The sequence below is a fragment of the Strix aluco genome, chromosome 3 (assembly GCF_031877795.1).
Source record: "Strix aluco isolate bStrAlu1 chromosome 3, bStrAlu1.hap1, whole genome shotgun sequence".
Taxonomy (NCBI): Eukaryota; Metazoa; Chordata; class Aves; order Strigiformes; family Strigidae; genus Strix; species Strix aluco.
Window position 1 is genome coordinate 108,679,213 of NC_133933.1, and position 22,797 is coordinate 108,702,009.

The following is a 22,797-nucleotide window of genomic DNA, read 5'->3' on the forward strand; positions in this document are numbered from 1 at the left end:
CAAGTACTGCTATTATTGATACCTCTGTGCTTGCTGAAGTGAGTAAAACAACGTTGTGGAGCTAGACATCCTTGCACTTTTTGCTGTGCTGAACAGAGGTTATTCCAGAACCATAACTGGGTTCCATGTCTGCCCTGGGTGGAAGACTAATGGAAATTTTTAGGGAACTGGCTTGAAAATACCTATTTGCAGATTGTGCAAGTGCCATGAGTCTGGGACTACCAAACTGCTTCTTTATAAAATTAGCTGTTCTGTGTGTTTGAGCATGGAATTAATCTCGAGCCTTTTACCTTTCTGATAAATGTTATTATGGAAGAAACATCTCTCTTAGCAGCCAGTCTTAAAATAAAAATATGAGGTAAGTAGCACAGTTCAGGAGTTCCAAATCTTTATTTTTTTCTTCTGTTCTCAGAAGGGCTAGTGAAACACTGGAATAGATTGCCTGTGGAGAATGTGAAATTTTCATCATTGGAGGTCTTTCCATTTTCAAAATTAGATGAACATTGGTCAGGTTTAATTCTGGGTTGTGATAGAGTACTAGACTAGATAACCATTCATAAACGTTTTTGACCCCCACAGCCAGAGACAACACAGCCTTGTTTTCAGTTGCTTTGTTATTTCTGTATGTATCTGAGTCAGAGAATTAGGATTTCTGTGGCATGGCTCTTCCCAGTGTTTCTGATTGGATATCATAGATACAAGTCACTCAGCATGTTTTTTGTTATGAATCCCACTTTTTAGGGACTTCTCTATTGCTACCTTTAATTTAGGGTGTCTAAATATTTTTCTCAGTGCTACGTTCAATGCCAGGAACAGATCACTAAATGATAAATGCTTGTGCGTTAAATTTAGGGATTTTCCAGTGTATGGAAATAAACTCAATGTCTGACTGTAATGCAGTCTCCAGATTCTTTTCTGTATGCAGTGAATTTGCATCCTTTAAACATGAATAATACATAAATCTTAAAGGTAAATAGGTGTATAGAAGTTTGAAAGGATTGCTATAAACTTTAAATTTACTGGTTTTGATAAGAAATAAATTCCAGTAACACATGTGGAACGTTAAAGAGCAACTAAAACTGCATCTCAGTTTCTAGGTAGTAAAAGGCTTTTCCACTTGCATTGATTACCTGTTCTTTGAAAGAATATTTTTCTGCTGTGCAAGATAATAGAGACAATTAAGGTTGAGTTATGTATTTTTCACTTTCTGAAAGCACATCTCCCAGCTGGAACTTGGCAGTCTCATCTAGTCATTGACCTCAGAAGCATGTTGACACTTCCTCAAGTCAGAAGATTTTCGACACCATTCTTTATCATTTTACAATCATATGGGAAGCCGGGAGCTTCAAAATACTTGGATAAGGGACAGTGGTGCTTCCGCTGTCCAAAGATGATATGCCATTTCAGTCAGTTTACTTCAGCTAACTTTACTTCAAACACCAAAGTACTTGCTGTTTAGTGAAACTGGCTCTGCTAATATATTTTGTTTGGACACTACTTAAAAGCCATTAGCAGCCTCAAGAAATTAGTAGCAGCAGGAATATTTCTTTCCAATCCCAGTTTCTGGGGGAGAAGCAAACAACAAATAAATAGATAGACTGTAACAGGAACAGTGCAGAATGTCAAAACTGTTTTTATGATTAGTAGCTAAAGCAGCAGTGAGAATAACCTCACAGTGTAGCAGTACAAGATTCAGCAGCAGCTAGGAAAGAAGAGACAGTAGAGGACTGAGGTAAAACATAAGACTAAAAATGGTGAAGTGTGACAGGTAAGCATAGATTTTGAGGTGCTTTAGTACACTGAACATTGCACCAGACCTGACATAACTGATAGCCTACCTGGGTGTGACCTGGGCATTGTACATCTTTTATTCTTTAAGGTAACTTGCAAATAAGAGCTACTCAGTCTTGAAATTTTCAGTAGTTTCTAGAAAGGTTATTGCTAGAGGGGAAGAGCAAATGCTAACAGAGTATTTGTTCCTAACATGAGCTAAACAGACCTGTTTTTTTGTTTGTTTTCAAATGACATAATAAATTCTTGCTCCCTAGAAACCACTAAGTTATTTGAAGTTAATTTGTGTTTGAAGTATTTAGAGGGAACTAGTATAAGGTCCACCTGTATGTACAGATGTACACATACATGGATGGGTGGATAGACTGATTGTTCTGAATTTTGGCTTTATACAATTAAATGTATGCACACTTAACACAGAGATTGTACTGATATCAGAAAGGAGGCCTGAAAAAGTTAACAAGAAGTTAAATCTTAACGCAATTACGTTCCACACCAAACATTCAGATGCATTGCCACAAAGCAGAAGAAAAATGAGAGGCTTGTTAGGATGGGGAGGGACATAGTGCAAGGCTCTGGAGACCTGAAACATTTCACAGTAAGCATGACTGGAAAAAGAGAATGCATAGGCATTTTTATGATGTAGTAAAACAATGACAGTGTAACTTTCTGTCAATTCAGCATGCAAACAAACATTTTGCAAGTGTAAAATTCTGCTTATGTGACAGAGGTCAGAGTTGGTTTTAGTTATAGATAAAGGATTAAATTGGTTATTGGGGGAGTAGACAGAGCATTGAACCAGATGCAGCTCTGCTGCCTATTTTGAGTACACCAGAGCTCTGAAAAGCTATCACTCCTGCTGTGGTCACCTTGTGGGAAATGACTCCTAATAGAAAGACCTGCTCCCAGAAGCAGCAGAACTTGCTTTTATCCTCCTTCTTCTCTACTTTCTCTAACACCATTAAGAGCAATAAGTGTGGGTCTCCAGGACCCCTTCTTTATCACCTCTCTCCCCCTTCTCTGTCCCACTACTATTCCTTCTAGTGGTAGGAGGTTCAGCCCTTACCCACTGAGGGGGAAATACTCAATTTTGATAAGACAGGAGCAGCACTGGTTAGAGTGCAAAAAGTGCCAAGTGGTTGTGTTACAAAGGAAGCAGCTTATTTTGGAACATTCCTACAGTTCTACTTCTATTAACAATTTGACAGATTCCAGATGGAAGTAAACAACTGAAATGAACTAACCATTCATCATTTTATAATGCTTAACTCTCCTTATTATAATCATATGCAAAGTACTGTGTTGTATTTAATTTAAATGCATCAGATGTGACAACTTGGGAGTACTGAAAACAAATTTGAGAGCTGTGTTTATGGTACCATGACAATATGTTTTTAAATTAATCATTTACATTGAATTGGATAAATGATAATAAAAATTAGATTTTTTTTAATACTTATTTTCACCTCTGTTTAACAGATTTCAGACAAAGCCTGTCATTTCTCCTTTTGAAATATATTGACTTTATTAAAATAATAAAACTTCACAGTGTCAAGAGAAAAAGAACAATACCCAAAGGACTTTATAACTTCTAAAACATTGAATTGCTTCTTACAATTGACTGTATATATGGAAAGGCATTTTCATTTGCAAAACTCCACTTTTTATTAGTAAATATTTAGAAATGAAAGCTTCAAATCTGTGTTTTTTCAGTGTATTTACTGAAGAGTAATAAACAGGATGCCAAACTCAAAGCAACTAGTGTTCCTGTACACACATACATTTGTTTATATACAATCATAGAATGGTTTGGGTTGGAAGGGACCTTTAAAGATCATCTAGTTCTAGCCCCCCTGCCATGGGCAGGGACACCTTCCACTAGATCAGGTTGCTCAAAGCCCCGTCCAACCTGGCCTTGAACATTTCCAGGGAGGGGGCAGCCACCACTTATCTGACCAACCTGTGCCAGTGTCTCACCACCCTCACAGTGAAGAATTTCTTCCTTACACTTAATCTAAATCTACCCTTTTTCAGTTTAAAAGCATTACCCCTCATCCTGTCACTACACTCCCTGATAAAGAGTCCCTCCCCATCTTTCCTGTAGGCCCCCTTTAAGTACTGGGAGGCTACTATAAGGTATCCCTGGACCCTTCTCTTCTTCAGACTGTCCTCATAGGGGAGGTACTCCAGCCCCCTGATCATCTTTGTGGCCCTCCTCCGCTCAAGCAGGTCCATGTTCTTCTTATGTTGGGGGCCCCAGAGCTGAACACAGTACTTCAGGTAGGGTCTTACGAGAGTGGAGTAGAGGCAGAGAGTCACGCTTCTCTTGATGCAGTCCATGATGCGTTTGGCTTTCTGGGCTGCGAGCGCACATTGATGGCTCATAGTTTTACATCCACTACTACTCACAAGTCCTTCTCTGCAGGGCTGCTCTCAATCCACTCATCGCCCAGCCTGTATTTGTGCTGGGGATTGCCCTGTCCCATGTGTGGGACCTTGCACTTGGCCTTGTTGAACTTCATGAGTTTTGCACGGTCCAACCTCTCAAGCCTGTCAAGGTCTCTCTGGATGGCATCCCTTCCTTCCAGCGTGTTGACTGCACCACAGAGCTTGGTGTCATCAGCAACTTGCTGAGGGTGCACTCAGTCCCAGTGAGTGGGATTATATGAACTCTTTAGATTCATTGTAATATTGTGATGGCTTCTCTGCTCCAATTTACCACTGCAGAAAATAATATTCTTTCAGAGAAAATAATACTATGACTTTCCCTTCATAAGTGCCATAGGGCAGATATAAAATCATTACCAGCATTACTGACTTATTCAAGCACCTAGAGTTAATCTCTGTGCATAAATAACTATTTTAAAATAAAGCATAGCAGTTAAAGAAATTTTAAAAAAGGATACTGACGAGCTGCCTTTCTGCTTTTCATTGTCAAAATCAAGGGAGCTGAGAAGTCAAATGGCAGAAGGCAATCCTGCCTTGGACACCTTATCTAAGAGTGACTGAAATAGATACTTTTATAATTATAATCTGCCCTAAAATTGTATATTATGAGATACTATTAAACAAACTGTATTGAGCTCTGGTAAAAAAATTACATATATAAGCTAAAAAACCAGATGCTACTCAAACTTCACTACGTTGAAAACAAATTCAACTTTGTGAGTTTGAAAGAATAACTGCTTGTCTGGAGAAAACTTCTGAAGGAGAAAAAAAAAAAAGTAATTTTGTTCATGATATGAGAAATGAATAAGCCTGAATTCAAATAATATTTATCATTCTGAAGTTAATTAGTCAGGTATTTAAATAAGTGTTTAAATATCTGAATAATGCCATTAACTTCAGTGGAACTCTTCCTTGTCATATATTTAGGTGCTTTTCTCATCAAACAAAAAATGTTAAATTGAATTCTTAAATAACATTGTTTTATTTCTATAGAACAAATATGAAGTTTTGTTTACAGTAGTGGAGGAATGAAAGAGACCCTGAGAGAATGGAAGCAGACTATTAGAAACCATTTAAGAATTTTCCAGTTCATTGCTTCTTGGACCAGATCACTTTGGACACTTTCTTGATTTTTTCCCTAGCAAATGAACCATTGCCCTTATCCTATGTGGAAATTTCTGACTCTGCAGTGATTGGAATAAACAAACTAATGATTTATGGAATATTTGTCTATATTAGATGAACTTCAAAGTGTTTATCAATGTTTTAAATACTGTTACATTTACTGGAATGTTGTAAATAAGATGGAAAATTAATTTCAGTTGTTATGAATGGGATATGTCAAAATTACTAATCTATGTTTCTTATTTCAGTGCTGGGACAATATTTTTAAAAAATATATAAGCAAATGCCAAATTTTAACCTCTTTTTTTCCTTTCTTTTCAGCTGTATCTTGTGGTATTCCTGACTCTCCTGGGAATGGTTCAGTTATAGGTAATGAATTCACTTTGGGCAGTAGATTGATATTTGAATGTAATGAGGGCTTCAAGCTAGAATCTAGTCAACAAGCAACAGCAGTGTGTCAAGAAGATGGGTTATGGAGCAACAAAGGGAGACCACCTATTTGCAAATGTAAGTTTACATGTATTTCTCAAGCATATTTCCCTTGAACTTCGCTGGTGATGTTTAGGTTTCATGTATACATATGCCCTGCACTGGCCATTCAGGAACATATAGTCATTTAGCATTTAGTAAAGTAGAAGAGGCCTATAAATTTGTTTAATAAAAAAACCCTTGTTTGTCTTTAAAAAATCTGAATTAAAATTATTAACTCAGCTTCATGTTCTCCATCTTCATAGCAAAAGTTACAATGACCAATTGTAATTTATTTTGATATAGTTTGTAAAGTAATAAAAGCAAAAACTCTTTCTTAAAATACTGCTAGTGTAGGAAATTAAGCTGGATAAGAGTCTTTTAGTCTTCATTTTTGCTTCCTGTCAGAACTAGCCAGTGTAGTGCAGACTCCTCTATCATGTGACATGGCCTCTCATTTGCATTGGGCTACCTCTGTCTGTGTACTGGATCAAAGCAATAACTAACAGACCCTGACTTTGAGTATGTGACTTGAAATACTGATTAGGACATAATCTTAAAATTATTAATTGCTATAATACTATACATAAAAATTTTGAGAGTTAATTTAGAATCTTGAACTAAGCAACAATATATGTGTATGCTTTCCAGATTCTGAATTTGAAAATCATTTTAATTTTTCAAACAAGTAAAATTCAACTTATTTTTAAAGAAGGAGTAAAATGGTGCAAATAGAATCATGGTTATATGTGATTATGAAATGGTTTTCATTTATTTGAATTAACTGACAGCAAACAATTTTTAGAAAATATTGTTGAAGGTTATTTCAAGAGATCTTCTAAGCATCCCTGACAGATGATCATTTAACCTAATCTTTAAGACCTTCCTGAGTATTCTGTTTCAGTAATTTACCTTTTTTCTCCTTTGCAATGTTTTTCCTAATATATATAACCTGAACCTGTTTTTCAGTAGTGTAAAGGCATTATTTCATTTTGTATCCACAGTGGATGAATAGAATTTATTTTATTCTTCTTTAATTCTTTTTAATGTGTTTGAAAATTGTTGTTCTTTCAGTGTGGCAGGTTACCCTTGGCTAACAGCCACACCCTCACCGAGCTGCTCACTCACTCTCCCTTTCCAACCAGACACAGGGAAAAATAGGATGGAAAACATTGCGGGTCAAGATAATGACAGAGTGATTACTGTCACAGGACTCGACTTGGGGAAAGTTAAGTTAATGTATTGCCAATTAAAATAGGGTCAAATATGTTTCAGAAAAAAAATCAAAACAACACTTTCCTCCCCCTATTCGTAGGTTCAACTTCACTCCTTTGCTCTTGACTCTTCTCCCCACCCCAAGCAGTGTTGGGACATGAGGAGTGGGAATTGTGGTCAGTTTATAAGAAGCTCCTCTCTGCTGTTCCTTCCTCCTCACATTTTTCTGTGCTCCAGCATGGGTCCTCTTCATGGACTGTTGTCCTTCAGGATAAACTTGCTCTAGCATGATCCTCCATTGACTTCAGTTCCTTCAGAAACTATCCATCTTGTCTGGCATGGTCCTCTCCATGGGCTGCAGCACAATATCAGCTCTGGTATCTGGAGCACCTTCTCCTGCTGTGACCTTGTTCCTTTTGCTGCTTCTCACTGGTTTTGTTCCTTCCTTCTCCGCCTGTGCAATGTTTTACCCTTTCCTAAATACACTTTCCCAGAGGGGCCACTGTCTTGGCTGATGGGCTCAGCTGTGTCCTTCAGTGGGTCCTTTGGAACCATCTGTGTTCAGCAGCCCAAGTCTCTCCTCACAGAGGCCACCCTGCAGCACCTTCCCTCCCCCTGCCAACACCTTGACTCCTGTCACCTCCTCTGTAGAGATAACCGTCTTGCTGTGATTCATTCTCACTCTTTCTTCATACTTTTTGGACTGGTGATTCTCATTATTGTCCTCTGGACAATCTCCAATTGATCTACACCTTTCTTGAAGGACAGTGCCTAAAACTGAACACAGCAGTTCCACAGAATACATAAGAAGGATTATTCAAAACCACCTGTCATCACAGAGACATGCTCTGAATTCAGAGCCATGTGCGGAGGGAAGGCAGTGCTCCAGTGTATAGAACTGCACTTCATTCTCTCAGAAAAAATTGACAAGGTACAAAGAACATAACTTGAATGATTAATCAGCAGAAATATAAACAGATTTTCTGGAAGAAAGAGGCCAGTTAAACTAGCTGGGGATTAAAAATACTGAATTAATAATACTATATCCACAGTGCAAAAAAAGAGCTTGTATTATTGAAATAGTCAAACTTAACCAGACAATGACTACCCTGTAAAACAAAGCCTAATTATTAACATTTAGCACAACTTCCAACATTAAAGAATTTTGTTTAATATTTATAATAGCCTAACAAAATATATATAACACCTTTTTATCTCTTTTTTTCCTTTTCTACAAAATTATTTAGTTTGAAAAAGAATCCCATTACTTCTCAAATCAGAAGTAAACTAAACTAAACAGCTAAACTAAAATGCTAGTGATCTACATGACAATATTAAAGTCAGTATTTTCAAAAGTGATTGCTATTCAAAGGCAGGCATGCTTTACCCAAGATTTCTTACTTGCAAAGTGCAGAAAAGCTTAGACAATCTGCATAACAACCTGTTTTTTTAGTATTGCTGCTGTAAGGATAAATGTATTTAGTCTCCAGAGATAGAAACATCTCAGACTTGATAAGCAACACACACAGCACAGAAGGGTAAATGGTAAATAAGTTAGCTCATTTTATCCCCAGGTCTATTAAAATCAAGGTTGAAATCAGTGCAGTTTGTTTTGCAAAGTATCTCTAATAATATAATGCCTGAGGCAGATGTTTGAAACTCCTTTCTTTTCATTTAAAGTATTTACATCAGGTTTGAATCATGACAAATACGATTCATGCTGGTCATACAGCAAGACACAGATGGATTGTGGACGTTAGGCTATTGAATTTAATTACATGAAATACCAATCAACAGATATCTATTAATAAAGCTTAACTGAATCACAAATACCTAACTTGTTACTCTACATTGAGATCTCTAGCACATGATGAAGGGAACTTCTATCTATATTGTTATTTGAAAGCCTTTCTCAGACAATACTTTAAATCAGGCCAATACTCCCTTTAGAGAGTGACCATGTAGTAGTAACTTCACATATGAATACAGGACATTGTGTAAAGTATGCAAGAACTTTATACTGAAACTTGTAAATTAGTATGTTACTGTTGGTCAGAGAAGTGAGTGTGATACACAGTTCCAAAAAATTTCCCATCCAAAAGGTATAGATATATCCAAGAAATCTGAATAAATCAAACTTTAGTCTCAAACTATAGATGAGTACTGGTGCTTGCACAATTCTTTCCTTACTGTGTACCACATCAACTGCGTCTAATACTTTTTATCCCAACTAGTATCATTTGGATAATGCTCAAAAAGAAAGGAAAGGATGTATAGATATGATTACAAATTTAAGGTTTTAAGTTGTATCTATAGTTATCTGGGAAACAGTTTTACCTATCAGCATTTTTACACACCTGTAAAGTACTCTTGTCAAAAGTCATAAGTTTCCATCTTTCTAAGATTTAAAAAAAAAAAAAAAAAAAAAGAAAGAGATCAGTGTTTTGGGAATATTTTGTCTATTCCATTTCATCAGATACGATTTGAATTTTGTCTGCTACTATGGAAGTACAGATGCTGATTCTTGCAGTGTTAATTAAAAAGGGAAAAGAACACAAATGAAATTTCCTTCCTCTCCTTTGGATGATATAATTGCACCATTATATCATGATTACTACACTTTGTGACTAATTAGTGAAAATTATTATTCTTATTATTTAGTGCCTTACTTTCTTCAGAATATATATCATCAAGTGCAGAGAATAAGGTCTTCTAAAGCAGAGACTTAAAAATTGAAACAGAAAAAGAGTTAGCTGTCAATGCAAAATTTACATGTGTTGCTTCCTAGATTCAATCCAGAGTTGCATTTGGATATCTTAAGTTATTTACTGAATAGAGAGATTCATGCTTGGAATAGTATCTGTAACTATTTTGTAAAGAAACGAAGTAATCTAAAGTTGTTGGTGAGGGTCAATCTGTTCATCTGAGACACTTCTTTTGGTTTTACATTTTTTATTTATATTTTTAAATATTTTTTCACCATGTGCTTGTTTTTCTGTGTATTCCTCTGATTTAGAAATCTAGACTTTTCAGTGTTCTAGAAGTGATTTTCCTTTTTCATCTTGTACAGGGGTTTTTGGTTTGGGTACAAAATTTCAAACCTGATAGAAATAAGAACAGAAGCAGTATACATTTTTTCCTGAACATCCTTGTGACTTAGACTATCTCTCTACATTTCATGTGCTAAAGATGACAGAGAACAGTTATTTTGGGGGGAGTCACTAAATATATTTGCTTAGGGTTTTTGAGTTTGTGGACACTTGACACTGACTTTCTTCATGAAATAGAAATACTGATCTAAATATTGGGTTCTACCTCCACAGCAATTGAACTTTTTAGTTGATGCTGTTGAAGTCCGTTCATAGCTTGAATGTGGTGTTGTTTACTTTTTCTCTGAATAATATAGAGAAACAGTTGGTTTAGACCATTCTTAAGATTTAAAAGAACTAGAAAGAATGAGCTGTGCCTCACTGTCAGTAGCAGAAAATACATGATGTGATAAGAAGAAACTACTGAAAAAATTGATATGAGATCCGAATCAGTGAGGGAGATCATACTAAGCCTGTTCTGAAGCAAAAGATACAGATACAAAAGATACAAAAGATACAACAACAAATACAGCAAAAGATAAAGCATACTTTAATGCTATTAGAGAGTTTGTATTTCCTTATTCCAAAATTAATGTTCTATGAAAAGAAATCTCTAGTAATGTGTTTGCTTTGACAAACAGTGCATTCCAGTACTAAAAACTTCTGCTAGTCCGAGATGTGGTCCAGTCCCAGTGTTTGCACTAAGGAGAGTTTAAATATGCATGATACTTTTAGAAGAAATAGGGTGCATGTTAACACATATTCTAGGTCAAGCATTACTTTTTTCATGACAAAGCAACACAAAAAGAAAAGTTCTCTGGGCCATGTCGTGGTTTGAGCTCAGAGGACAAGTGAGCACCATGCAGCTGCTCACTATTCCCTTCCACCCCAGTGCTGGTAAGGAGAAACTAAAGCAAAAGTCTCAGGAATTGAGATAAGAACAAGAAGGGACGATTCACTTATTACGGTCACAGGCAAAAGACATACTCGTTAGGGGAAGAAAAAAAAGAACATAAATTTAATACAGACACTAACAACAACAACACGCAACAGACAGAGCAGGATAGTGAGAAGCATTACCATGTTGCAGGAGAATATTGGACTTGCACAATTCTATGAGAGTTATATCCAGCAAAGCCGTTTATTTTTCCAATAGTACATACTTATGCTCTCGCCAAAGCTCTTACTTCATAATTAGCAAATCAGCAATTAGACAACTATCAACCTTTTCTCCTATCAGCATAAGACCGCTCTAACACGCACTGTGCCGACCAATCAACTTCTTGTTCACGTGCTGTTCACGTGGCGGTTACTTCTCACAGTTCAGTACTTTTCCCAGTTCAGTGTTGCAGCTGTCCTTTGGTTTTCCCTGCCACCTTGGCACAACTCAGCAGTTTCTTATCTTTCTTCCAAGTCCTGTTTCTCATCAAAGCCTAGCTGTTTCTCAGAGGCTGTGCAGGGCTGACAGGCCGATGTCTCCCACATCACCACATCTTGAAAACACCTTCCCCCATCCCTCCCTTCTTCCCAGGCTCAGCTTTGCTCCCAATTTCTCTACCTCCTCCCCTCCAGCAGCAGAGGGGACAGGGAATGGGGGGATACAGTCAGTCCTGCCACTTCTTCCACCTTGGGGGGTGGGGGAACATCTGGCATTCTTCCCCTGGTCCAGCATGGTCCCCCTCTCACAGGAGACAGTCCTCCACAAACCAACTCCAACATGAGTTCCTCCCATGGGCTGCAGCATTTCCCTAGCTGCTCCAGTGTGGGTCACCCCCACGTGTTGCAGTCCTCCCAACATTGAACTACAACAGCAGGGACTGCTTCTTCCCACAGAGTCCTGGCCTCCTTTGGGTGCAGTCACCTACTTTGGCGTGGGGTCCTCCACAGGCTGCAGCTCAGCATCTGCTCCACTGTAGACCCCCATGTGTGGCAGCGGGGGGCAGCCCTGACATCTCACCACTGGATACAGGGGAGTCTCTGCTCCAGCGCACCCCCACACACCTTCTCCTCCTTTCTTCCACTGACCTCGGTGTTTGCACAGATGTTCTCTTTGCAACTTTTCCTCACAACTCCTACAACTCCTCCCAGGTTCCCCTTTCTTAAATACATTATTACAAAGGTGCAGCTAATTAGCTCAACCTTAGTGCAAAGGTGGGTCCGACTTGGAGCCGGGGAAGCTTTGAGAAGCTTCTCACAGGCGCCACTGCTGTAGACCTGCCACTCACTCAAACCCAGGACAGCCAGCAGGAAACATTTTTTTTAATGCGGGCATTTTTGCATGATAGAAAATGTAATGCAAATTCTTAAGAATATTATAATTATGATTAATGCCCAGTTTTAGAGTTTTGCTAGATATGTAGTAAAAAGATTTACAGACACCTGACCACTTGAAATTAATGGAAGTGTAACCTTTTTTGTTCCATAGGAAATCTGCAGGTCTAACGCTGCTTTAGAAATATGCAGAAAAGAGCATTAAAGTCAGATCTGTTTAATGCAAAGCAAAACTTTCAATTCTGTGCACTGTGGTTTTTGACTAGATCTAGGGAACTAATTTAAAGTATTGTGCCAGAAGGTGAAAAAATAATGACAACAAATTATGATTTACTTCCATGTTTCTCTTCATGAGATCAGAAGACTGAATATGTTCACTTATTGCAAGATCACAATGTCATTTTTTTTTTCCTGATTATGCAAAAGGTACCCTACCAGTTCTCTAAAGCTAAATACCATAATTTGTAAACCAAGAGTATGAATCTATACAATAATATATTATATTTCTATATAACTACATATATAATGTACCCACATAGGTTATGCTCCATGTGTGTTGGTGCTGAGGTTTGGACCAGTGCATGTTTATTAACAAAAATACTGCTGAAATAGGATAACTTGTTAGCCTCTGTTCTTACTTGTTTTCCTTTTCATAGAAGTAAGTGGATGCATAGCTTAAGAAATTGAGTTTGTGGTTAATTAATTTTTCTAACATTTTAATTGCCTGGGATGGTCCCTGTAACTGCATAATGTTATTGTTCTTTTTCTTTACTCCTTTAATATACTAATTCAAAGACTTAAGTTGGGTCCTTCATTGGTTTATGCTAATTTCTCTAATATCAAGCACTTTAAAGAACAGCTAATGTTACCTTTGCATAATCTGCATATTGCAGATTTCACTGTAGATATTTTTGGAAGCTATGGTGTGCTGAGCTATAACAGTGATGGTTCAGACATTGATTTTTATCTAGAAAATAATTGGAAAATAATTAGAAATTTTAGAAGCCTTTTTTATGATTTTCAATTGTTTGTACAATGTCTAGTTATAGAACTATGAATCATAACTAGTTCTGAAATAATCAGTTGTATTATAAATGCAAAAAGAAATTTATTAATATAAACAAGCAAAGATTCACCACCAGCTCATCATAGATATTGTGCAATTGCTGAGGTTTTTATTTTCTTGGACATTTATAACACCATATCCAATAATTCTCCTAACATTTTCTTTAATAAATCCTGAGGTCAGTAAGTAATTTTTGGAGGACTTTTTCAAGGCTTGGTATGTAGCATGGAGTACTTATTAAGGGTTAGTACTTATTCAGTGAACTGTAGAAAATCAGTTAATTAGTTTAGGCATTTTAGATTAGTCCAGGTACATTAGATTGATAACAGATTCACATGACATAGCTAACTGAATTGATAGACTGATGCTGAATACCATGTGATCCTTTTATTTTGAAGTTTTGAAGCCTTTCCCATTTAAATATGTTGAACAACAAGAAGCAGTTACATTTTTTGCTCTGTATGGGGTTTTTTCTACTACCACACTGAAACTTTCAACTTACTTAAGTGATACTATTTGGTTCTTAGGTCTTTGTTCTTAGATTCTGTGGTCTATGGGATTATTTGGTTTGCTACTGTCTCCTTATTTTACTAATACATTTGTCTCTCAAGCATAATACACAACTTGACCATAATCTTGCTTTTTATAAGCTAATAGTGAATTTAGTCAAAAAGGTATATTTGAACAATATAGTTCTCTATATTACATTAGAAGTTCACAACACAGCATCCCTTTCATTGTGATTGTTAACTACCTGCTGAAGAATGGCAACCAGCTATCAGATTAAATTACACTTGCAAATAATAATAGCAAGTTCATGTAGTTGAGATATTTTTCCATCATATCCATTGTCTTTTTTTCCCCTTGAAACAATAATTCCATTCAGAGTCACAATATTCAAGATCTTCTTGGAATAACATGAGGTACATTTTTTGCTTATGTAACAATAAGAAAAGACAATCAAAGTCTTGCAAACAGAGGGTGACTCAGTACAAGGGAAGAGTCAGTCTTCTGGTATTCATATTCTAGGAAAATATTGATAGTGCAATGTGTTTGTTGACCAGAAGAGCAAGTAAAAGGAATAACGAAATTACAAAACATTATGAAGTGTTAAAACTAAAAGCTGAGCACATTACTGCACAAATTCTTGTTAGATTTTAGTTGTTGTAGTTGCAAAGATCTTGTTATATTTTTTGGTCATTGCCACTGTTCATATAGTGAACATTTTGCTCATGTCTTGAGTAGCAAATATACCTGGTCTTATAGAACAACTCAATTTTTTGTCTTTTTTGTGGTAGGTATATCTCATTATGACTTCCCTGCTTTTGAGTTTATTGAGAATTATCAGTATATGGAGATTGTCATGTCATTAAAATGGGTAAACTTAATCATAATTTCAAATTGTAATTATGATGTTTTCTGACCTATACTTTATGTAAAGCAATATTCATACATTTCTGTATAAAAAATACCCGAAGAAATGAGAGAACATCTTCCCTTCTGCAAGAAGTTAAATTCATCCCTTATAGAGTTTCATCTATGTAAATGACAATTTAAATAGAACCCAGCCCATAATTTGCATGAGAGAGACTGTGAGAGGTAAATTGATACACTCATTCATAAACCATGTGCAAAAAATTAACCATCTGTTAATACTTTTTTTTTGTCTCTTGAAGAATGGGGAGAATAATAAATCAAAATCAGTCCCCGTAAAATTAAAATTTTTAAAGCAATAGTTTTAGTTGCTTAACATCAACACAATCTAAAAGTATATTCTGTACTGAGTAACATCTTCAATTAGAAGTTGTACAATCATGTATCAGAATCTGATAGCTATTTGTAAAGTGTGCTTTCAGCAAGATTCTAAGTTTATTTATAGCTAAAGAAAGAATAAAGTACATACTAAACTCAGTATGGAGAGGAAACCTCTATGTGGCTTATTTACATATTCTGACATAGTTCAGTCTCTTATCTCCAAGTGTCTTAAGATATCCCCTATGGTTAAGACTAAAATTTTTACTATTAGACTAAATAAGCTTGCTTTCATCTTTGAAAGAACAAATAAAACTACTGCTTGAAAGGAGAAGTGATAAAATTTTTACATTTGAGGAGCATTGAGTACCTATTTAGAATATTTTTTGTCTTCTGATGGACCTATATGATTTTCACTCTAAGCGAAGTGCTTTAATATGCCTATTGTATTTAACAACAAATAAGAGAAAACTGTTTCTTGGTTAATAATTTACAATCTTTGAGTAACTATGAAACACATTTTAGTATCAGTATCAAATTAAATTAAATTAGGAAGTAGGAAGTCCTCCTTTGACCTTGGAAACTGTTCATAACCAGTCAGAATATTGTTATGAAGGTCTGTGAAGAACTATTAAATTTCAAAGTAATTGTACACTGTCAATCCTTCCTAAAATGTACTAAAAAAAATGTAAGAAAATATTCTACAATTTCAACTTGGTATAACCTTATAATCTGTCATTTTGAAGTTCTTTAGATGATTTTCCCTTCATAAATACTTACACATCTTCACAGATATGCTGTGGTGTCAGCTCTGTGTTTCCTAGAAGCTAGAATTTACCAGAGAACTAGTATCTTTCATCACACATTGATAATCATGATAAAATCGCTTTATACCTCTCAGACAGTGTAAAGTCTAGGGAATATGTAATTATTTTTTGTCAGCTTTATTAGTCCTTTCCCTGCTAGAATGGTGCGAATTTATTATAGCATAAATGAGAATCAGTATCTTCTTTTTATTTCTTCAGTATAGTTTGGAATTTTTACACACTTCCACCTAGTGCTTTTGTCTTACACTAAACAGTGTGGTGACTTGAGTATATTGTACAAAAGGTCAGAGGTAATGATTCATAAGTATACCAAATATTTAGAAAATTAGTCATCTGGTTTTTAGCAACATATAAGGAAAACAAAAGAAGAGGAACTGAATTTCTGTTAGATGTTTGCATTTCCTCAGAAAGTATAGCTTTTTTCAAGTGTTGCTGGTGTAGTAACTTTTTCTAAAGTATTCTCTGGGATATAAACAGTCACTAATTCATTCAGACTTTTTCTATAGCAGGGAAATTCTGAACAATATGGTATAAGATAGCAAATACAGCTATTTTTAAACAAAGTAATCATAAATATTTTCATAAAACTAGTCTAATCTTTACAGAGGTATAGGTACATCAGTATAGAATTAACATCAATATTGTAACTTGTAAATATTCTGTGTACTTTATCTTGAATTGCAAAGCATCAAGTTGAAACTGAAAACTATTGAAAAATGCTGTATATGGTTGGTAGCTATATTAAGACTTATGAAAAACATAAACTACAGTTCTTGTCTACTGGCAGTAACTGCATTCTCCTACGAAATCTGAAATACTAAAAGCAACAGAACTGAAATCACTCTAAAAATCTCTCTAAATGTTATCTTTATTTTTTTATGTCAAGTGTTCTGAAGTGGAATGTAATAATTTTCCTGAATGCCCACAGAATACCATTTTAGAGTAATTAGTATTTGAATGTGCGTTAACAGCTTTTATGGCAACATGTTTTAAGAACTTGTTAGAGCTTTTCTAAAGTGAATATCAGGGATAGAAGAATAAAGCATCACTTGAGCCTTTACAAAAATTACATAGCATTATTTGCTTTCCCTTTTACATCCACTGTAGTCTGTGATGGGTTTGTCTCTGAAATTTTTAAATAAATTGCATTAGAGAGAATAACTCTATGTCATTGTTCCACTGCATCTCACTAAATAAAAATGTACTGCAAACTCCTGCACAACTTGAAAAACTCATTGTATGATGTTCATTATTTTTCTGGAAAGTTGTATTTCAGAAATACTTATGGTATGCTCAATTTTACATTGCAAAACTTCTGTCAGTAAGGCAAGACATATATCCGTGAAGAAACTTAGGGGTAGTATGCTAATATTTGTGTCATTTCTTCACAGCTGTAACTTGCCCCAGCATAGAGACTCTGCTCTCAGAACATGTCGTCTGGAGACTGATTTCTGGGTCACTGAATGAGTATGGAGCTCAAGTCATGCTCAGTTGCAGTCCTGGATATTATTTGTTGGGTCGAAGACTCATACAATGTAGGACTAATGGAACATGGAGTGTAGGCAATGAAAGGCCGAGTTGTAAAGGTAAGGAGCATATTTGTTTACAGAATATCCTATGCTTTTTAATACATAGATTTTCTTTTATAAATAAACTTTTTAAAAGCTATATTTTGCTCTCAATCTCCTATAAGTAAGCAAATATAAAATTTTCATTAACTTGTTGAAATTAATTGATTCAAATTCTTTATATGTAAGGTACAATATATTTCATACAAGAGTTAATGAAGTAACATCAGAAGATCGATCTGGATGATGGTCTATGTCTGACTGTGGATTTATTCAACTAGACAGTGTATAAGTATTTAGAGAATACTAGGAGATAGTGTTATTACTTTAGAAGGTTCCAGATTAGAGTTAGGTTAGTTTAGATTATATTGCATTGACCTTTTGGGTGAAGCATGAAAACTCTACTATTGGAGAAACATACATATGAGTCTTTAAAATATCTTCATATGAAAATGTCATAAACTGCATCAGCCCTGATTTTGGATATTTAAAGATATAGAGATCCTTGACATTCTCAGTGGGATCATACAGTTGTCATGGGTTACAGTATCAAAGTCCTAATGAATGCCCCCCAAACTTCATTTCTACTTTTTCCAGTGTGTTATTTGCTTTGGTTGGAGAGGGTATTTGGCACATCAACTAGTTCTGCTACCCTTAAAGCAGAAACCTTTCCTACATTATGGTAGTACTTACAAGCTCTCTATCAATGCCGGGGCAGCATAGAAAATCCTAGCATCTGAAGGAAAATGGCCAACTGATAGGCTTAGCATACTAAGTAGAACTGGAAATAAAATTTAGGTATTCAACTTTTCAGAGTAGCATCTCATTTCAGTGAGATATTCAAATGTAGCATTTCATCCCGAAAGAGATGCTTTATTTTCTTTTTAGAGAATGACTTTTTAATTCAGTGAAGTTTCTAATGTTAGAAGATATTTGAGAATGGCTACTCTGAAACAAGCTGAATCAATAATAAAATTTTTATGGTAGCACTGTAAGAAAGAATTTTTGGAATCAAGTGAACAGCTTACTAAATTGTAACTTCTGGTGTTTTTTTAAGAAAAGAGAATAGAATCATTCTGCTCTGTCAAACTCTGTTAGGTCTGCAGACATGTCAATAATACCTTATGATAAATGGTACCAAAACTATTTCATATGATTCTATGACAGTGATAACAGAATGAACATAAACAGCAGATAGCTTTTCATATTCCAAACAAATGGTTGAGCAAAACTTTCAGTACATATTTTGACAAACAGAAGACAAAATTAATTTGCCTGAATACAGGTTTCTAATGCCATGTGAGACAAATTACAATATCTAAGATGGTGGATACTAAAGAGAACTTGGGAGAGATTCTTAGCCTTTTTCAACAACATCTGGAGGCTAGACAGAATACCCAAAGTCACCTCAGATGGTACTGAATCACTCCCAAGGGTGAATAAAGTATAAATTGACAAAATCTCCCACCAGTATTGGGAAGTGTGTGGCTACAACCTAAGGCATGGAATTTACAGAGGCAGTATTAGAGAATGATGCTAATATGGGAAAAGAAGAACAAAGAAAAGACAACAAAAGAGGATGTACACCATTTAAGTAGAAATAATATAAAACAATATTTATTTTCTAGAAAATAAAAAATGTTTAAGATGTTTTTAGAACAAGGCTGAGAGAGCTACTTGTAACAGAAAACAATATGATATATACGTGAAAGCAGAGTATTTGTTCTTATCTAAATGATGATGTGTTGTGGAATTATGTTGGTTCTGATTTATTCCATTAGTTTTGTTTTGGAAAAATTTCCTTTTGAAAATATTCAGTTGAAAGAAAAAGGTGACTCTTCTATATCTTTTATAAACCAGTAATAGCTATATCAATCTTTTTTCAAATTTAAAACTGAGTTTTTATTTCTATTAACTGCAATTGTGCCCCTTTCCTTTTGTGCACATATCCAAAGAAAGCTTCTTTTGTATTTGCTGCCTAATATGCAGCTACCGTTCAGCTGCTAAATCTTCAAAAAGCTAGTTCTTGACCAACGTCTACAATTACAGAATTTTTATGTAAGTAGAAAATGGGGTGACCTATATGGGATGCAGTTAACCAAAAGCAAAATGTTAGGTAGATACAGAAACCCAAGGAGTTGCTGACTGATGATACATAGCTTATTTATAAGGCAGGTACATTATTTTGCCCTCTGATAGAGGACTGATTAGGATTTAATTATGGCAAACTTCATCCCCCAAGAGATGTTCAGTAATATTTCCACTGGATATAGATCATTAAGATCTAGAAATACTCTGCAGTGTATTTTGAGGAGTCTACTGTTTAATTTCTGGCTGTCATTCACATGCTAAGGATAGGTTATGTAAATATAGATTCTAGCTGTTTATATCTCTGAAGCAGCAGGAAAGCTAGTTGAAACACTGATGATAAAGCATTTAGATCATATTTATCAATATCTATTATGAATAGTATCTCTAAAGGAATTGCAAAACATCACATTAAGGGGGTTCTGGATTAGGAGACACCTAACTAGTAAATTTATTGTATTTGTTTAAGAATATACTGCACAGCTGCCTAACAAATCATGAAGTGGCTCATTATTCATGTGGTCTAGTTATTTTTAACTGGAATGACTGTAATTAAAAATAATAAAGCATCTGTAATATGTTTAGAACAATTCATTCTATTATATTTTAGGAAAATAATTTGATTTATTTTAAAATATGCATAAGTGTAATTGCCATTAGAAGTTACAATATTAGGCTACTCCACAAATTACATTAATGTGACTTGACTGTAGCGGAAAGGAGTCTTATCCACGTCTGCAAATCTTATGTGGGTAAGGAACATGAATATATGATCACATATATTCTGATTACAGCTTAGTTAATTGCACAGTGATATGCACTTGATTTTATCCAACTTCTACCCAATTCCATGTTGTTTTCTATACTGAACCTTTTAAAATACAGAAGAATGTGGCCTTGAGGTTTCAGATAGAAAGTTCAGTTGTGATTACCATACTTTCGAAAGTAAACCGATGATTCATGCTAACATATAATAAAATACAATTGAAGCTCTTGAAGACATTAATCTGCATCTTAAATTACAGCATTATTGATATATTTTTCAAGAAACAAAAGACATGACAGAACAATTTTAATTAAATTAGGGTTGGATATATTCTTAGAAGGTAATTTTTCATGTGATGCCTGTAATAGCTGTGGCTTGCAGCTGATGATATGAAAGGTTTCTGTCATAATGGGTCAAGTCTAGCCTTAAGAAAAAAGAGCACATTTATATTTTTAGCAAGTAGGCTACCATATATGTTTTATGATTATGAATAGCAGTGGGCAATAAGAAAAAAGACAGTTCATAGCAATTTAGAGTACTACATGTTAAAAAAAGATATCTTTAAACAGACATAACACTTAAAATGGCTGAGAGTACATACACGTGGAATATAACTGCAACTTTCCTGGACATTCATGTAATTCCCTTGTTTCAGAACTGGAAATGCAGATTGTGTTTAAGCTGCTGTCAAGATGTGGAGATATTCTAATGAATTTTCAGATTTAGAACATGTGTTGCCAAATCAAGCATAATTTTAAGCCCTTACTGTGGAATATAACTCTCATATTTATTCCTATTACATTTACTTTTTAAGAAAATGTGAAGTGGTATATTGTCTTCCAGTCTAAGAAATTATGAAGAGTATTTTTGTATTTCAGTTTGTTCTGTTGTTTGGTTTTTTTCCTAGTTATCTCCTGTGGTGGTCTTCCATCTCCACCAAATGGAAATAAGATTGGAACCTTAACAGTGTATGGAGCTACTGCAATATTCACCTGTAACACAGGATACACATTAGTTGGTTCTCATGTGAGAGAATGCTTGGCAAATGGTCTCTGGAGTGGTACTGAAACCCAATGCCTAGGTAAAAACCAATTTTCTGTGTTTTGTTTTGTTTTGTTTTAAGCAAACACAGTAACAAGTATTGAGATTCAGCTCTTATCAAGCAACAAACATTTTTAAATCAATGAAAAATAAAGGTACTTTACATACAGAAATATTGTGTACTGCATATGATTTTATACTACTCTACTAGTATATAACTTTTTGTTAGAAATCAAATTATATTTGATGTTATTGGAATGCTTATTGGACCAAGAGGGTTTTTTAAGTGGCTCAATTGCCCACATTTACAGTAATTTGATTTGCTTTTTGGAACAGTCACAAGGTGTGTGATGAAACTAAGCTGGAAGGTGAACTCCAGTTCAGGAGTGTTCCTGATGCATTCCAACTACCAATGAGCTTTCAGCATATTGATCATTCAGTCAAAGGAAGTAGACAAGAGAGAGCCCAAAGTAAAGCAAAACCAACACTCTTCCAAACCCTCTATATAGTTTAGACCTTGAGTTCTCACCCCAACTCTTTCATTCTTCAGACCGACTCATACTGGTTTGCACTCCTAATACAGGTATCAGAAAACTGTTTTCTTTTTCAGTCACCTTTGAGGCTCAGCAGTGGGTGTACTCTTGGTTCTGGACAGTATATTTATGTTTGGAACTTTTTATTTGCTTTGTCTACCCTCATTTTGCATCTTTTCTTCTTGCCTCAGCTGAATGTACTCAGTTGCCCTCAGGAAAGGAGAAATCTCTTGTTTTGTCTCTGGAGTTCAACTTAAAAAGGATCTTTCTTCTCTGCTGCTTAGCCACATCCTCTTAGCAAAACACATAGTATTCCATGCCTATCTGGTACATTTTAAATAAAACAGTTTGACCACCTATCATATGCAAGAATTGAATTGTTTTACAGAGGAAATAATTAATCTATTAAAAATAAATCCAAAACCAACTAGTGATACTAAGATACCATTATCCAGAATAATCCATATTGCTGTTTCTTACAGCAATGAAACAGTAGAAACATTGTTTTATAAGGAAATGGTATAGCTGTTACATGAATTGTCAGAAATTATTCTCTATTCAGAATTCATATCTTGTAAAATTTTCAAGTAGGCTAGAGCAATGTTTGACTAATTAGATACATGTCTAACTAACATTTGAATTCAAACTTTTAAATAAATTATGCTGATTCATTTCTAATTTATAAAATCCTTTTTCCTCCCATTCTGTGGAAACATTAAGTTTTTTAAAAAGTATATTAACATGGCAAA

General features: G+C 35.1%; 1 protein-coding gene across 1 annotated transcript in view; it reads left to right on the plus strand.

The window, feature by feature from the left end:
• The window catches only part of CSMD1 (CUB and Sushi multiple domains 1), a 1,278,503-nt gene that overhangs the window by 1,182,186 nt on the left and 73,520 nt on the right, over positions 1-22,797 (plus strand). Inside the window, exons 50-52 of the mRNA XM_074819927.1 lie at positions 5,686-5,871; positions 17,444-17,638; positions 21,382-21,555. Coding sequence (XP_074676028.1) covers positions 5,686-5,871; positions 17,444-17,638; positions 21,382-21,555 — 555 coding nt within the window. The remainder of the gene's footprint in view (positions 1-5,685; positions 5,872-17,443; positions 17,639-21,381; positions 21,556-22,797) is intronic.